The sequence below is a fragment of the Erinaceus europaeus genome, chromosome 2 (genome assembly GCF_950295315.1).
Source record: "Erinaceus europaeus chromosome 2, mEriEur2.1, whole genome shotgun sequence".
Taxonomy (NCBI): domain Eukaryota; kingdom Metazoa; phylum Chordata; class Mammalia; order Eulipotyphla; family Erinaceidae; genus Erinaceus; species Erinaceus europaeus.
Genome location: NC_080163.1, coordinates 82952077 through 82966662, shown reverse-complemented (window position 1 = coordinate 82966662; position 14586 = coordinate 82952077). Strand labels below are relative to the sequence as shown.

General features: G+C 36.6%; 1 protein-coding gene across 16 annotated transcripts in view; it reads right to left on the bottom strand.

Moving 5' to 3' along the window:
• PCM1 (pericentriolar material 1) overlaps positions 1 to 14586 on the bottom strand; it is a 94147-nt gene that overhangs the window by 48828 nt on the left and 30733 nt on the right. For all 16 annotated transcript variants that reach the window (XM_060183537.1, XM_060183521.1, XM_060183534.1 and 13 more), the window contains 10 exons: positions 13624 to 13778; positions 13269 to 13504; positions 11311 to 11465; positions 10853 to 10982; positions 9335 to 9475; positions 8685 to 8875; positions 5150 to 5344; positions 3508 to 3727; positions 3257 to 3402; positions 2407 to 2597 (listed from right to left, as the gene is read on the bottom strand). In XM_060183537.1, the coding sequence (XP_060039520.1) occupies positions 2407 to 2597; positions 3257 to 3402; positions 3508 to 3727; positions 5150 to 5344; positions 8685 to 8875; positions 9335 to 9475; positions 10853 to 10982; positions 11311 to 11465; positions 13269 to 13504; positions 13624 to 13778 (1760 nt within the window). The remainder of the gene's footprint in view (positions 1 to 2406; positions 2598 to 3256; positions 3403 to 3507; positions 3728 to 5149; positions 5345 to 8684; positions 8876 to 9334; positions 9476 to 10852; positions 10983 to 11310; positions 11466 to 13268; positions 13505 to 13623; positions 13779 to 14586) is intronic.

The window sequence follows — 14586 nt, the reverse complement described above, 5'->3', positions numbered from 1 at the left end:
TCTCTGTCCTATCCAACAACGACAACATCAAGAACAATAATAATAACTACAAAAATAAAACAACAAGGGCAACAAATGGGAATAAGTAAATAAATAAATACTAAAAAAATGAAACTAGTTTGTGAAGAACGAAAAGAATCTGTATAGGAATGATCTGACTATACGAAAAGAATTTGTATAGGAATGATCTGACTATAAAGCATATTCCACCTTTTGGCCACTGTGAGCAATGCAGTTATAAATATGAGGGTACACATGTCCCTTTGAATAAGTGTTTATATTTCCAACGAGTGGAAGCAGCCTAAATGTCCATCGACAGATAACTGGCTAGAACAGCTATGGGATTAATATTCAACTGAACATTACTAACTCAGCAATAAAAAAAGACAATATGGATGAAACTGGAGGTGATTATGTTTAGTGAAAGAAAACTACGGGAAGATTTCACTTATGTGCAGTCTAGAGAACTGATACACATGAACTTGCAACCCCCCCCCCCCAAAAAAAAAAAAAAAAGCAAGCAAACTGTTTCTGAGACTAGTGAAAATATGGTGGTTATCTTTGGGAGGCAGGAAAGAGGGAATACATAACTTTGATGGTGGGTATGGTGTGGAACTATATCCTGTAATCTTGTATCCCACTATATACACATACAAACAAGAGAGAGAGAGAGAGAGAGAGAGAGAGCCAGAGTCCCCAGCCATACCAGAAAAATAAATAAATAAATAAACAAACAAACAAACACTCAGACCTATACATCACGGCCCATCTCCTTTCTGAAGGGTGAGCCCTCTCAATCTGAGAGTAACCTTGCTTACTAGCATCACAATATAATTCTTTGCTTTTAAAAAAAAAACATACCTCAATGACTATATGAGTAATTCATTAAAATCTTACTAAAATGTTTAAGATCACTAAATACATAGGAACTGAAAAATCATCAAAAATTTAAATTCCAGTGTTTTTTTTTTACAATCTCATTTAAAGAATATACTGCAGTACTTAAATAATGTATTCATAGAACTCACCCCTATCCCTAATTTCTATCAAACACCTACAGGTTTCCTTCATGATTCATCTCTTAACTTCATCTATTATATTCTATCCCCATCCCCAGAATGTTTTTTAAATTACTCCTTTTTCTTTAGCATTGTCAGCATTGCTTTTATCAAGCTATCATTCATTACCTATTACTTCAACAGCTTCAATTTGCCATCTGTGCCCATAGCTCTTCCTTCTACTCTCAATACTATCATCAGTGTAATCTTCTTAAAAATATTTATTTATTCCCTTTTGTTGCACTTGTTTTGTTGTTGTAGTTATTACTGTTATTGTTACTGATGACACTGTTGTTGGATAGGACAGAGAGAAGTGGAAAGGGGAAGACGGGGAGAGAAAGATAGACACCTGCAGACATGCTTCACCGCTTGTGAAGAGACTCCCCTGCAGGTGAGGAGCTAGGGGCTCGAACCGGGATCCTTAAGCTGGTCCTTGCGCTTTGCGCCACCTGTGCTTAACCCGCTTCGCTACCGCCTGACTCCCAGTGTAATCTTTTAAAACTATAAATTAAGACTAGTCTCCTTAAAAATGTTAAGTGGCCCCTCTCAGCTGTAACAGAAAGTTTAAGCTGTTTTGCAACATACTAAAAACTCCTGCTTGTCTTCAGCCACATTAATTACTCATCTACTGCTATGAACCTAAACACTAGCTGTGCTACATTTCCTAAGTGATGATGTACTTCACTGCAAATTCTTCAACTGATTAAGCAGGTCTTCCCCTTTTACAGTCCTAGGAAACCAAAGTACATCATTTATTTAGTTGAAATATATGTTTCCTAGGGTTAGGATCTCAATCAGTAGAGCACACATTAAGCCATGGGCAAGGACTTGAATTTGAGCCCATTGTACCACATGGAGAGCACCATGAATGAACAGCACCAGGGGAGCTCCATGGAAGATGGAAGAGCACTTTATCTCCTTCTTTGTCTTTCTCTGGAATTAATTGGAGGAAAGGGGCAAGCAAGTTTACTTGGATAATGTGCCTAGGTTTGAACCTAGAGGCACAATATCTAAGAATGCTTCAATACTGTAGCATCCTTCTTCTCTATTTCCCTCTTTCTAGATGGGAGGGAAAAAAATGTACGGGGCTGGGTGGTAGTACACCTGGTTGAGCACACAAGCTACAATGCAGAAGGACCCAAGTTTGAGCCCCTGGTTCCCACCTGTAGGGAGAAAGCTTTATGAGTGATGAAGCAGTGCTGCGGGTCTCTCTCTATCCATCGCTATCTCCCACTACCCTCTAGATTTCTGACTGTCTCTATCCAATAAATCAAGATGATAAAAAAAAATCTTTGAGTGATATTTGCAAGCACTTACATTAATTTATTTTCCCTTTACAGTCACTTACCTGGTGCAAATGATGAAAAATTAGTAAACCCAGGCAGGTTAAAAAGGTTTAAAGGCTGCGTTGGAAAGCTAAAAGGACAAAATAAGCTGGGAGAAGAAGGGTGTGATGTACTGCTTCCTCTTTCTTTGCTTCTAGGGTTTTCTGGATGCTGACTTTGTTGGTGCATAAGTTCATTTAGCATTTGTCTCAACCTTTAATTTAAGAAGGTAGCAATTTAAAAGTGAGTTATGCTATCATCTATTTGAAGTACACTTATTATTCAAAGCATACAGAATAAATATGACTTCTCTGTAACAAATGATTTGTTTTTTCCTATGGCCTTAACTCATTAACTCAGTTTTTGAAACAAGACCTGAACCCAGCACTTATATCAAATATATCTACAAGAATCTTTGCTTGTTGTTATCTAGTTTTACAGAGTTATAACTTAGGGGCAGATGATGGTGCACCTGGTTAAGTGCACACATCACAGTGCACAAGGACTCAGGTTCAAGCCCCTCTTCCCCAATTGCAGGGGGGAAGCTTTACAAGTGGTGAATGAGGGCTGCAAGTGTCTCTCTCTTTCCCTTTCTCTATCTCCCTCTCCACTCTCAATTTCTGTCTCCAATATTAAAAATAAATATCAGTTATAACTTATATACCACACAATTCATGTAATATAATGTTGAAGAAAGTGAAATTGTAAATATGCAAGTTTATTATTACAGGCAAACACTGTTTACAAAATTCTCAGCTAACAGAGTATATTCACATATTCAATTTGGCTCACCCCATTTCCTCAAAAGATAACTGCAATAACCCTAGTGCATTTTTAGCAATACAGTCCCACTTCTTCTAAGAAAAAAATTACCTTTGCACATTATTCTGCTGCCATGTTAGCTGAGTGTAACACTGGTTCAACTGGTGCATTATGAGGTGTACTTGAGGAGATGCAACATTACTGGGCATAACACTGTAAGGACCTGTGAGAAGAGTTTGTAGCAGACAAGACAAAGTCTATGGGAAGAAAAATTTCATAATAATTACTGATGACTAGAGAAAAAAGTTTGTATTACATGAAAAGCAAGACTTAAGAATTTTTAGTTTTATCATCAACTTTACCTGTTGGTCCTGCATCAAAGTCTGACAAATACTAACACTGAAATCAAGTTGCTTCTTTAGCTGATTAATTTGCTCTTGCCATTGTTCCTTCTCTTCTACATAAGAGAGTTCTGACACCCAACGAAGGTTTTCCTGACGCTGCATGCTTATGTTCTGTTGTCTTGTCTTAGCTAAAGGACGATAATTTCCATCTGCTGGAAAACGGTGATTGTTCTTCCACCTAACACAAGATATAAAGCATTAAGTCACATGGTGGATAAGTGGGGCAGTGGATAAAGTACTGGACTCTCAACCATGAGACTCTCAACCATGAGATAAAGTACTGACTCTCAATCCTTGGCATCTCAAATGCCAGAGTGATGCTCTAGTTTTCTCCTTTCCCATTAATAAATAAAACCTTCAGTCATCATAAATAATCATTAGAAAAAGCTTAGCAATAAATCTAAACTCTGGTGCACACACCATTTTTTAAGTTCAAAGAATTTAAAAGTACAGAAAATGGGGACATGGCCATTTTGTAGTATTTTAAAAATTATTTTCCAACCTTAAAAATTATTTTTAGTATACATATAATTCTGTATTCTGCAAAGTGAAAATACTATTTTTTTATTCTACACACTTTAAGCTTAGCCATATATCCCATCAAGTGAAACTACTTAATCATCTTTATACTCATGAAGCTTTTTTTACGAAGTTTTTTACTATTATAAATAACAATACAGTGACTATTTTTGTTGACATTCCTTTTCACTATCTATAATTTAATTTTTTAAATTAATTCCACCAAATAGGAGCAAAGATCAAAGCTTATGAAATTTGGTCCAGTCTAAGTGGGATTTATCCTGGCAACAGTGGCAACATTACTATGGTTTGAAAAAATTTGGTCTTTGCCCCAGGTCCGCAGTAGGGAGTTCCTAAAATTCTTGGCATCTCAGAGTAAAAGAACATCCTTTGTCATTCATAGTAAGTCCCTTCAACCACATTCAAGGTTATGCTAATGATGGGAACTGACCTCCAGAAAAACCTAGCAGGTAATGGAGAGATTGCAATTTTCAGTCTTGCTGGACAACCCCACAGTTCCCAACCTTCAGGGAGAGGAGAGGCTAGAGGCTGAGTTTAATCACCAATACCACTAATTCACTTAACCATGCCTATGTAATAAAGCTCCTTGAAAATAAATAAGGCAGAGAGCTTTTGGGTTGGTGAACAGATTCAAGTGCTGGAAGAATGGTGCATCCAGAGGGCAAGAAGCTCTACACTCAGTCCCAGCCATTGCCTGTCCAATAGTCTCTTCCACTTTGACAGTTTCTAAATTTTATTCTTTATAATAAACCAGTCAATCTGAGTTTTCTTGCATATATGAGCAATTTAATAAATTATGAAAACTGAATGGAGCTTGTGGGAACCCTACAAATCTGTAGACAGTTCAGACTGAAGTATAGTACCCAAGAATTTGGAGTGAGAGCAGTCCTATGAGGTTAATCCATTTAACTTGTGGGATCTGACTTAACTCCAGAAAGTTAGTATCAGAATTGAACTGAACTGTAGGCTAGACATTTTGTTCAGCAAACTGGAGAACTGTTTGTTGTTAGAAATACCTGAGACTCTTCAAATCAAGCAAAAAATTCAAAGTGAAACTAACCTATTTTTAGATTCCTTTACATTATAAGAATTATGATTCATGCTGTTAGGATACATAGAAAAGTTATCATTGGAACTGGCATCTTGCTCTTCTTCCTCTTCATCTGTCCGAACAATTCCTTCAGAAAGGTAGCCATCTTCATCTCCTTCTTCATCTAGTGCACACTGGGTAGATCCCCCCCAAGTTGCCATTGTTCTAGAGATTTAAGAGACATAAAACAAGGCCATTCTAGAGATGAAATAAATATTCGGTCTACTACTGTGTCAGGTTATTGCACCAAATACATTATGAATATGAATGTGTATTTATATAAAATTTTCTTTAATTATAACAAGAAATGAGTAGTGTTCTCTCCACTGTTATTATATACAATATTTTTATCCTGCCTTCCACAAAGCAATGCTTTAAGTAAGGTGATTAGCATAGCCATTGCATATCTTTCATAAATGAAACCTCCTCAAACTTTCAGTTTTTCCTTGACAGCTTTATCAACTATACAATACAAATTTTTTTTAGATCAACTATACAATAAGAAGCTTCTGGCTAAGTAATGATCTATACTGTTCAATACTGTATCCTCTAAGTACAAAACAGTTAATGAGCACTAAAGTACTGGCATGATTAGAAAAATTTTAACTTTATTTAAATATTCACCTACATCTAAGTGATTGTCATGTTGGAAAAACTTAATTCTAAACCAGTGGCTCTCAAACCTAGATGCTTACAAAAACTGTCTTGAGAATATTTCAAAAGTATAAATGTCTTGTACTCAGAAAAGAATAACAACAGTGTTGCTAGTACGTAAAAATCCTATTGAAACCCCAAAGAATAGAAAAAGTTCTGCTAAGTGAGGTCTAGTACATTATTCCAGAAGTATATTAGAGGATAGCTAAACATAAGTCATAACAAATGTAGTTTCAAAACTTATAGATCCAAATAATACCACACACACACACACACACACACACACACACGTACGTGTGAGTAGCTGGCTGATCTTAATGACCAGCTCTATTAGAAATAATCTAAAAATGGAAACTAGAAGCAAATGCTGAAAGCTGAATGTTTTATGTAATAAAACTTTTAGAAAGATCTTTAGGAACTTTACAAATATCAAATAATTCAAGTAAAACAGTGCAAACTTAAAAAATTTTAAATTATTATCTTTATTAATATTTCTGGGCTAAGAGGATAGCATAATGGCTATGCAAAAACACTTTTATGCTTAAGAGTATGGCACTGGAGGTCCCAGTTTCAATCCTAGTACTAACAGAAAACCAGAAAAAAGCAGAGCACTACTTAAAAAAAAAAATTATACATACAAAATAATCTGTACCACCATTTGATCAAGTATCTTAGTGATTAAAACACCTTTATGAATTAAAATTAATTAGAATAGAAGTGGCTGGATAGAACTGGAGGCATCACACTCCCACATCTTAAATTGTTATTATATGGCCACTATCATCAAAACTACCTGGTACTGGAACAAAAATAAGACACACAGACCAGTGGAACAGAACTGAAAGCCCAGAAAAAAGTGCCCCCCAACTATGGCCATCTAATTGTTAACAAGGAGGCTAAATTATTAAATGAAGAAAGGAGGGTCTCTTCAACAAATGGTGCCAGAAATTTGGATTGAAACATGTAGAAGAATGAAACTCAGACACTATATCTGACCACACACAAAAGTAAACTCTAAATGGATCAAGGACTTGGATGTTAGACCAGAAACTATCAGATATACTTAGAAGAAAATATTGGCAGTATTCTTTTACATCTAAATTTTAAAAATATTTATTGTATAGAGACTAAGAGAAATTGAGAGGAAGGGGGAGAAAGGAGACATCTGCAACCCTGATTCACTACTCGTGAAGTTTCCATCCCTGCAGGTGGGTTTGAACAGGTTTGAACCCAGGTCCTTGCACACTGTAATGTGTGCATCACTGCCTGGCCTCTTTCCATCAAAATTTTATAGGCATCTTCAATAATACAAGTCCAACTGCAAGTAAGACTAAGCAAAAGTAAACCAATGACACTGTATCAAATTAAAAAAAGCTCTTTCACAGCAAAAGAAATCACCACGCAAACAAAGAGACTCCTTACAGAATGGGAGATCTTTACATGCCATACATCAGACAAGAGCTCACCAAACTCAGCAACAACAAATGACCACATCCAAAATTGGGGAGAGGATATGAACAGAATAGTCACCAAAGCAGATAACCAAAAAGCCAACAAACATATGAAAAAATGCTCCAAGTCATTGATGGTCAGAGAAATGCAAATGAAGACAATGAGATACCACTTCACTCCTGTGAGAATGTCATACATCAGAAAAGGTAGCAGCAACAAAGGCTGGAGAGGTGGTGGGGATGAAGGAACCCTCCTGCACTGCTGGTGGGAATGTCAACTGGTTCAACCTCTGTGGAGAGTAGCCTGGAGAACTCTCAAAAGGCTACAACTGGACCTACCCTATGACCTTGCAATTCCTCTCCTGGGGATATATCCTGAGGAACCAAACACACCCATCCCAAAAGATGTGTGTATACCTATGTTCACAGCAGCACAATTTGTAATAACCAAAACCTGGAAGCAACCCAGGTGTCCAACAGATGAGTGGCTGAGCAAGTTGTGGTATATAAACACAATGGAATACTACTCAGCTATTAAAAATTATTACACCTTCTTCACCTCATCTTGGATGGAGCTTGAAGGAGTCATGTTAAGTGAAGTAAGCCAGAAAGAGAAGGATGAATATGGGGTAACCCCACTCACAGACAGAAGCTGAAAAATAAGAACAGAAGGGGAAACACAAAACAGAGTTTCAGGCTGGATCTGGTGTACTGCATCAGGACTCTAGGGTAGTGGGGGTAGGGTTCCAGTCCTGGAACATGATGGTAGAGGAGGACCTAAGGGGTGGGGGTTAGTGTTATGTGGAAAACAGAGAAATATCACACATGTACCAACTACTGTATTTTACTGTTGACTGTAAACCATTAATCCCCCAATAAAGAAAAAAGAAAAAGGTAGTCGGGCAGCAGTGCAGCAGGTTAAGCACACGTGGCACAAAGCACAAGGACCAGCGTAAGGATCCCAGTTCAAGCCTCTGGCTTACCACCTGCAGGGTCACTTCACAAGCGGTGAGGCAGGTCTGCAGGGGTCTATCTTTTTCTCCCCTTCTTTGTCTTCCCCATCTCCCTCCATTTCTCTCTGTCCTATCCAACAACGACAACAACAATAACTTCAACAATAAAACAAGGGCAATAAAAGGAATATTAAAAAAAAGAAAAAAGAAAAAAATAGAAGTGAGTAACAAAGTCTTAAACACTGGTTTCACTTAACAGCTAATCTCTGCTATAGACAATAAAGGAGGCTGCATATCTTACAGGTCTTAAGTAGATTATCTTTATAAAACTATCTTTATAGCATCAGATTTTTATGCCCAGTTTCAATCACTGGTCCCACCATAAGCCAGAGCTGAACAATACTCTGGAAAACTAAACAAAATCAAACCAATTTAAATAACTCTTACTTTTCTGTCCTGCTTTGTTGAGGAGTACAAACATTTTCAGATCCGTCACTTCTTAATGAAGTAGCCAATGGTGATGTCCTTTCGGCCTGACCTTGCCTTCTCTGATGTTCAGCCATTAGAGCTTCAAGCTGTTTTCTTCTCTGTCGCAGCTCTTCCCTTAACATTTCATGTCTTCGCATTTCTGACCAGAGCTATTATTATTTAAAAAAAATCAGAACTCAGTGTAAATGTTTAAAATTGCTGTAAGGAAAAACAAGCTTAAAAAAATCTAATTCTACTCTACTTTTTATACTAGAATTTTTTCGACTTTATATTTTAGAGAAAAAAATAGGTAATTATTCTTAGTGAAAATTATACCCAAATACACCTCATCAACTATTTAATGCTTTCTACAACTCACATATTAAGTATATGCCAAAGGACAGATCTTTGTAACTGAAAGCATTTCTATTTGCTGTAATTGTCCCTTACATAAATCTGCCAAATGTTTGCTAATTAACAGCAAGATGGTTTTTAAAAAGATTCCAACTTAACAACTTTTTTGAAGAAATATTTCTTTCCCCAACAAATTAAAAATGTTTCACAGATATTTAGTTTTTCTTTTCAAGATGTGATTGAAAATTCAGGAGTAACAGCATAAAATACAATACCTCATTATCTACTACTGAAGAATCTTCAGGCTCAAAACCCAATTTGCTTGTACTACTTTCATTTTCATTAACAGCTGGGGTTGAAGTAACAGTTGGCATATATTTTTTGGGGGGACAATCACCCGAACTAGGAGCTGTCAGCTAAAAAGGGATAGTAAAAACTATTAAGGAACTAAAGTAATTACGTTAGTTTCAGACACGCAGTTACATAACTACTTTTCTAGGGCTCTAATACTGTATTTATTACCAGACTTGAACTGCCATTATGATCCAAAGAACACCCTGACATAAGAAAACAAAGACAGAGACACAAGTATAGTTAACTAGTAACTATCAAGAAACAAAAAGGGTTAAACGCTACTGTAGAAAATTTCATGTATGTAACCCAAATATGCAAGTATTCTCTAGATAGTTTCCAGATTGGGAAACAGATTAGGTAAACTGGAAAAAGCAAGAGTCTGGGAACAGTTTAATTACAAACATTATTTGATGTGTTTCTCTTTTTCTAAAAACAAAATATAATCAAAGAATAAAGTTAACCAATACATTTTAGGGGCAATCCCAAAAAGGACTGGTATACCCCCTTCCCAGATCAATTTTATCCCTGTTTACTTATCATAGACAAAGGTTGCACATTACATGCTCAATCTCAAAGGTTAACAAAGGGTTCTAGTTTATAAGCTAAAGTGCATACACTTAATGCTTTGTTGAGACCAATAAAAAAAAGATAGAAAAACTAAGCCATAATTATAAAGTTCAAATCAGAATATTTAAATATAAGAAATTATGGCTACTTTGAATGATTAAGCAAGTGAAAGAGGGAAAAGTCAATTCCTATGTTTCCTTTCCCAGTATAAATATATATATTTATATAAATAAAATAGATATGTCTGCCAAATCAGTGTTAGAAAAACAAAACCAGGTGGGGCTAGATAGTATAATGGTTCTACAAAGAGACTCTCATGCCAAAGGTTCCATAGTCCCAGGTTCAATACCCGCACCACCACAGGCTAGAGTTGATTAGTGCTCTTGTAAAAAGCAATCAACCAAAGAATACTTTTTCTATTTTTCTTATTTGCTTATTATTATTATTATTATTTTTACCAGCACACTGCTCAGCTCTGGCTTATGGTGGTGCAGGAGATTGATCTACTTTTTCTTTTTTTAAATTTTATTACTACCAAGGTATTGCTGATTCTTACAGTCAACATAATGAATCTACCACTCCCAGTGGCCATGCTCCCCTCAACCCCCTTCTTTCTATAGGACAGAGAGAAATTGAGAGAGGAGGAGGAGAGAGACAGAGGGAGAAAAAAGAGATACCCCTACAGGACTTCTTCAACCTTTGTGAATCTTCCCCTCTGGAGGTGGAGAGTAGGGGGCTTGAACCTAAGTTCTTGGGCACTGAAAAGGATGTGCTTAACCAGGAGCACCATAGCCTGGCCCCCAAAAGAATACTTCCAGGTAATGCAGGTTTTAAAACTTTTCAGATAAATGGAAAGAAATTATTCTAATTACCTGTAGGTCAGGACATGCCTTTTGTAATGCTTGAATTTTCTCTTGAATCTCTATTAATTTCTTTCTTTCCTCTTGAAGCTGTTTGAGTTCTCTCTGTTGTTGCTGTAGTTTAGCCTCATAAAACTTCTCTCTGTAGTTAAATTAATGTTATTTATAGATTACAGTATCTGATAATAGCATTAAGCATGATATAATCTGTTGGTAGTTTATGTGCTTTCTCTAGAAATATGCACATTTTTTTAATGAAATAGTCAGGCAAGGACCCAGCTTCAAACCTCTGGTCCCCACCTGTAGGGAAAAGCTTCACAAGTGGTGAAGCAGGGCTGCAGGTGTTGCTGTCTCTCTCCTTCTGTACCTTCTCCTCCCCTCTCAATTTCTCTCTGCCTCCATCCAATAATAAATAAATAATAAAAAATAAAAATAAATTACAATAAATGAAGGCCAGAAGTTTAACATACCTTGCCTTTTCATTTACATCAGCATCTTTCTGGGTTTTGTTGGCACTTCCTCTAGTGTTATTTGTATTTTGTTTAGTGTTTTCTTCTACTGGGTAGAAATCATCCAAATTTGAAGTATTGACAGAGGTAACTCCTTGATCTGCTGCATCATCATCCTAAAACAACACTGGCATATTAAAACCTTACTACCATGATATTACTCAATTCATTTTAAATAAAATGTTTATAAATTTTGCAAAATTAAAAGTGAAGCAGTAGAAAGTTAATGATATCTAGATGAAGTTACCCTCTAAAAGTGGTACAATTCATCATACTAAAAATAAAAAACAGTACTTTAAATGTAATTTTCACATTAATAACTCTGTCCATATCCTTGCTTTGGCCTTTAGTTTGATCAACAAATGCCAATGGCTTTCAATACAAAATAATGAAACTATAAGACCATCTCAAATTAGTCTTGACTATTGGGGAAATAAATAAGGTCCTATATCTTTCTAACAAGATATTTAAATCATCTGCTGAAATCAAGATGTTTTTTTATTTACATAATGGGATGTTTGAATGAACTACTTTTTCTTTTTTTAATATTTATTTATTTATTCCCTTTTGTTGCCCTTGTTTTATTTTTATAGTTATTGTTGTTGTTCTTGATGTCATCATTGTTGGATAGGACAGAGAGAAATGGAGAGAGAGGGGAAGACAGAGGGGAAGAGAAAGATAAGACACCTGCAGACCTGCTTCACCGCTTGTGAAGAGACTTCCCTGCAGGTGGGGAGCCGGGGGCTCGAAGCAAGTTCCTTACGTTGGTCCTTGTGCTTTGCGCCACCTGCGCTTAACCCGCTGCGCTACCGCCCCACTCCTTTTTCTTCTTAAGCAGTGATGGGTAATGAACCCAGAGCCTTGTGTTACACATACTACCACCACTGGACTGCAGTCTAGGTCTCTCTCTTTAAAGTTTGTTACTGATTTAATATTTACTGGATAGATAGAAATTAAAAGGAAAGGGGTGGGAGATAGAGAGGGAGAGAAAGAGATAACTGCAGATTATAACATGTGTACTCAACCAAGAGCACCACCGCCCAGTCTTATTTTTTATTCTTTATTTCTCAGAGGGAGGAAGGAGGGAGAGACAGGAAGGAGAGATACCACAGTACTATTCCACAATTCATGAAGTTTCCTCTGGAGTACTTTCTAATGGTCTGATGTGGTGCTGAAATTTGAACTCAACACCTCTTGCATGTAAGGCATGTAGTCTATGGCTCTGAATTGTGAAAAAATAAGTTGTAAAATATTTAGTTATCATAATTTATAAAAACAAATATAAAATTTCTATGTATTGCTCTAATAGGAGCAAACACACACACAAAGGTCCAGTAAAATAAAATTTTAACTTCTGAAGGGAAGTGTGATCACGAATGGAAAGCAAGAGTTTTACTAGTAATGTATACTTTAAGACACATCTCATGTACTGAGATGTTACAGTTCTATACAATAAAAGATTATACCCCTATCTTTGAATAAAGCTATTCTGAAATATCCGTACTCATTTGTTTATGTACATCACTCCTTTTGCATTAAGTAGTTGTCATAGAGGTAGTAGGTGTATAATACCTAAAATATTTACTAGTTCATCCGAGCAGAAAACGCTAGGTATATAAGGTATGCAAAGTGCTAAGCATTTAAACATGACATGTGGGGATGGATGGTGAGATAACATAATGGTTATGCATTTCAAGTCTGAGGCACAAAACGTCCCAGGTTCAATCCTGAGTATTCAATCCTGACAATAAGGCAGAGCTGATCTGTGTGCTCTGATAAAACACACATGCACCCAACCTGGTATATAGTTAAAAACTCAATAAATGTTTATTAGTCAATTTACCAACGTAACTACCAAGCATATAAACTCTACCTTGTAATATGATACCATTTTTTGAATTTTATTAACAAGTATTTACCTGTACCATAGCAACAAGATCTTGTAACTGTCTGAGTTTATGCTTTGCAGCCATAAGTCTACTGATTTTCTGTTCAAATTCAGCATCTTCTGGAGCCTCATCAACCAGGCTGCTCCTATGACTAGATAGTGAAGCTCCGCTGACCCTCTCTTCCTCTGCATCTTCCTCTGCATCTTCCTCATCTTCACCTTGTGCAACATGAGCCCCCTGTTCTCCTTCTCTATTATATCGACAATCTGCAGAAAATATGTATCACTGAAATCAATTTTTAAAAACAAATTTAAACACTCAAGAAAGAACTCCCACTTCTCAGGAATAATATGGCAAAAGAATCTGTGAATATAGTCAATCATACCTAAAGGGGGCAAGTTTAGAGTCCTTATATTGGCAGCTGATCTGTTGTTAATTTCACAATTAGAAGTAACAGCTCTCCCATCTCTATTATTAGAAACACACTGTGCATTAGAATTACTGTTTGCTTCATTCCAGGTGGCAGTTACTTGTGGATTTCTGAAAGAAAACAACCTGATGTCATTTAAGGTGACATTGTAGGCGTTTCTCTCTTCCCTCCCTCCCACTTAACTTCTCTTTGTCCCATAAAATTAAATAAAGTAAAAAGAAAAATCTGAATAAAGGAACAAGATGGTAGAAGAGACAACCCACCACCCCCAAGAAAACAGAGAAAAAGACAAAAAACCTAAAAGATAGCATAGTAGAGCAGTGTTAGGGGCCAACGTCAAGAGAAGTAACATTCACATCATAGGGGTATAAAAAGGACTCAGAGAAAGGGACAGAATTAGGGGCTGGGTGGTGCCACACCAGGTTGAGTGCACATATTACAGTGCAAAAGGACTGAGATTCAAGATCCTGCTCCTCACCTGCAGGGGAGAAGCTTCATGAGTGGTAAAGCAGGACTACAGCTATCTGTCTATCTCTACCACCCTACTCCTCTCAATTTCTCTGTCCAGAAAACATGAATAAATAAAATGTGAGAAAGGGATAGAATTCACAACTGAAGAAACATTAGTTGAGAATTTCCCTAAATCCCCAGATTCAGGAAGCTCACAAACCTTCAGGAAAATTAAATGCAAATAAGTTCACCAAGACACATAATAATTAAAATGGCAGAGATTAAGGATAAAAGCCTTTAAAACCCAAGAATAAGTTAACCTGTTACATTATCAATCAGGTTTGAAGGAAGGATGAAGCGTATTTAAGATAAGCAACAGCTGGGAGTCGGGCGGTAGTACAGTGAGTTAAGCACAGGCGGCGCAAAGCACAAGGACTGGTGTAAGGATCCCAGTTTGATCCCCAGGCT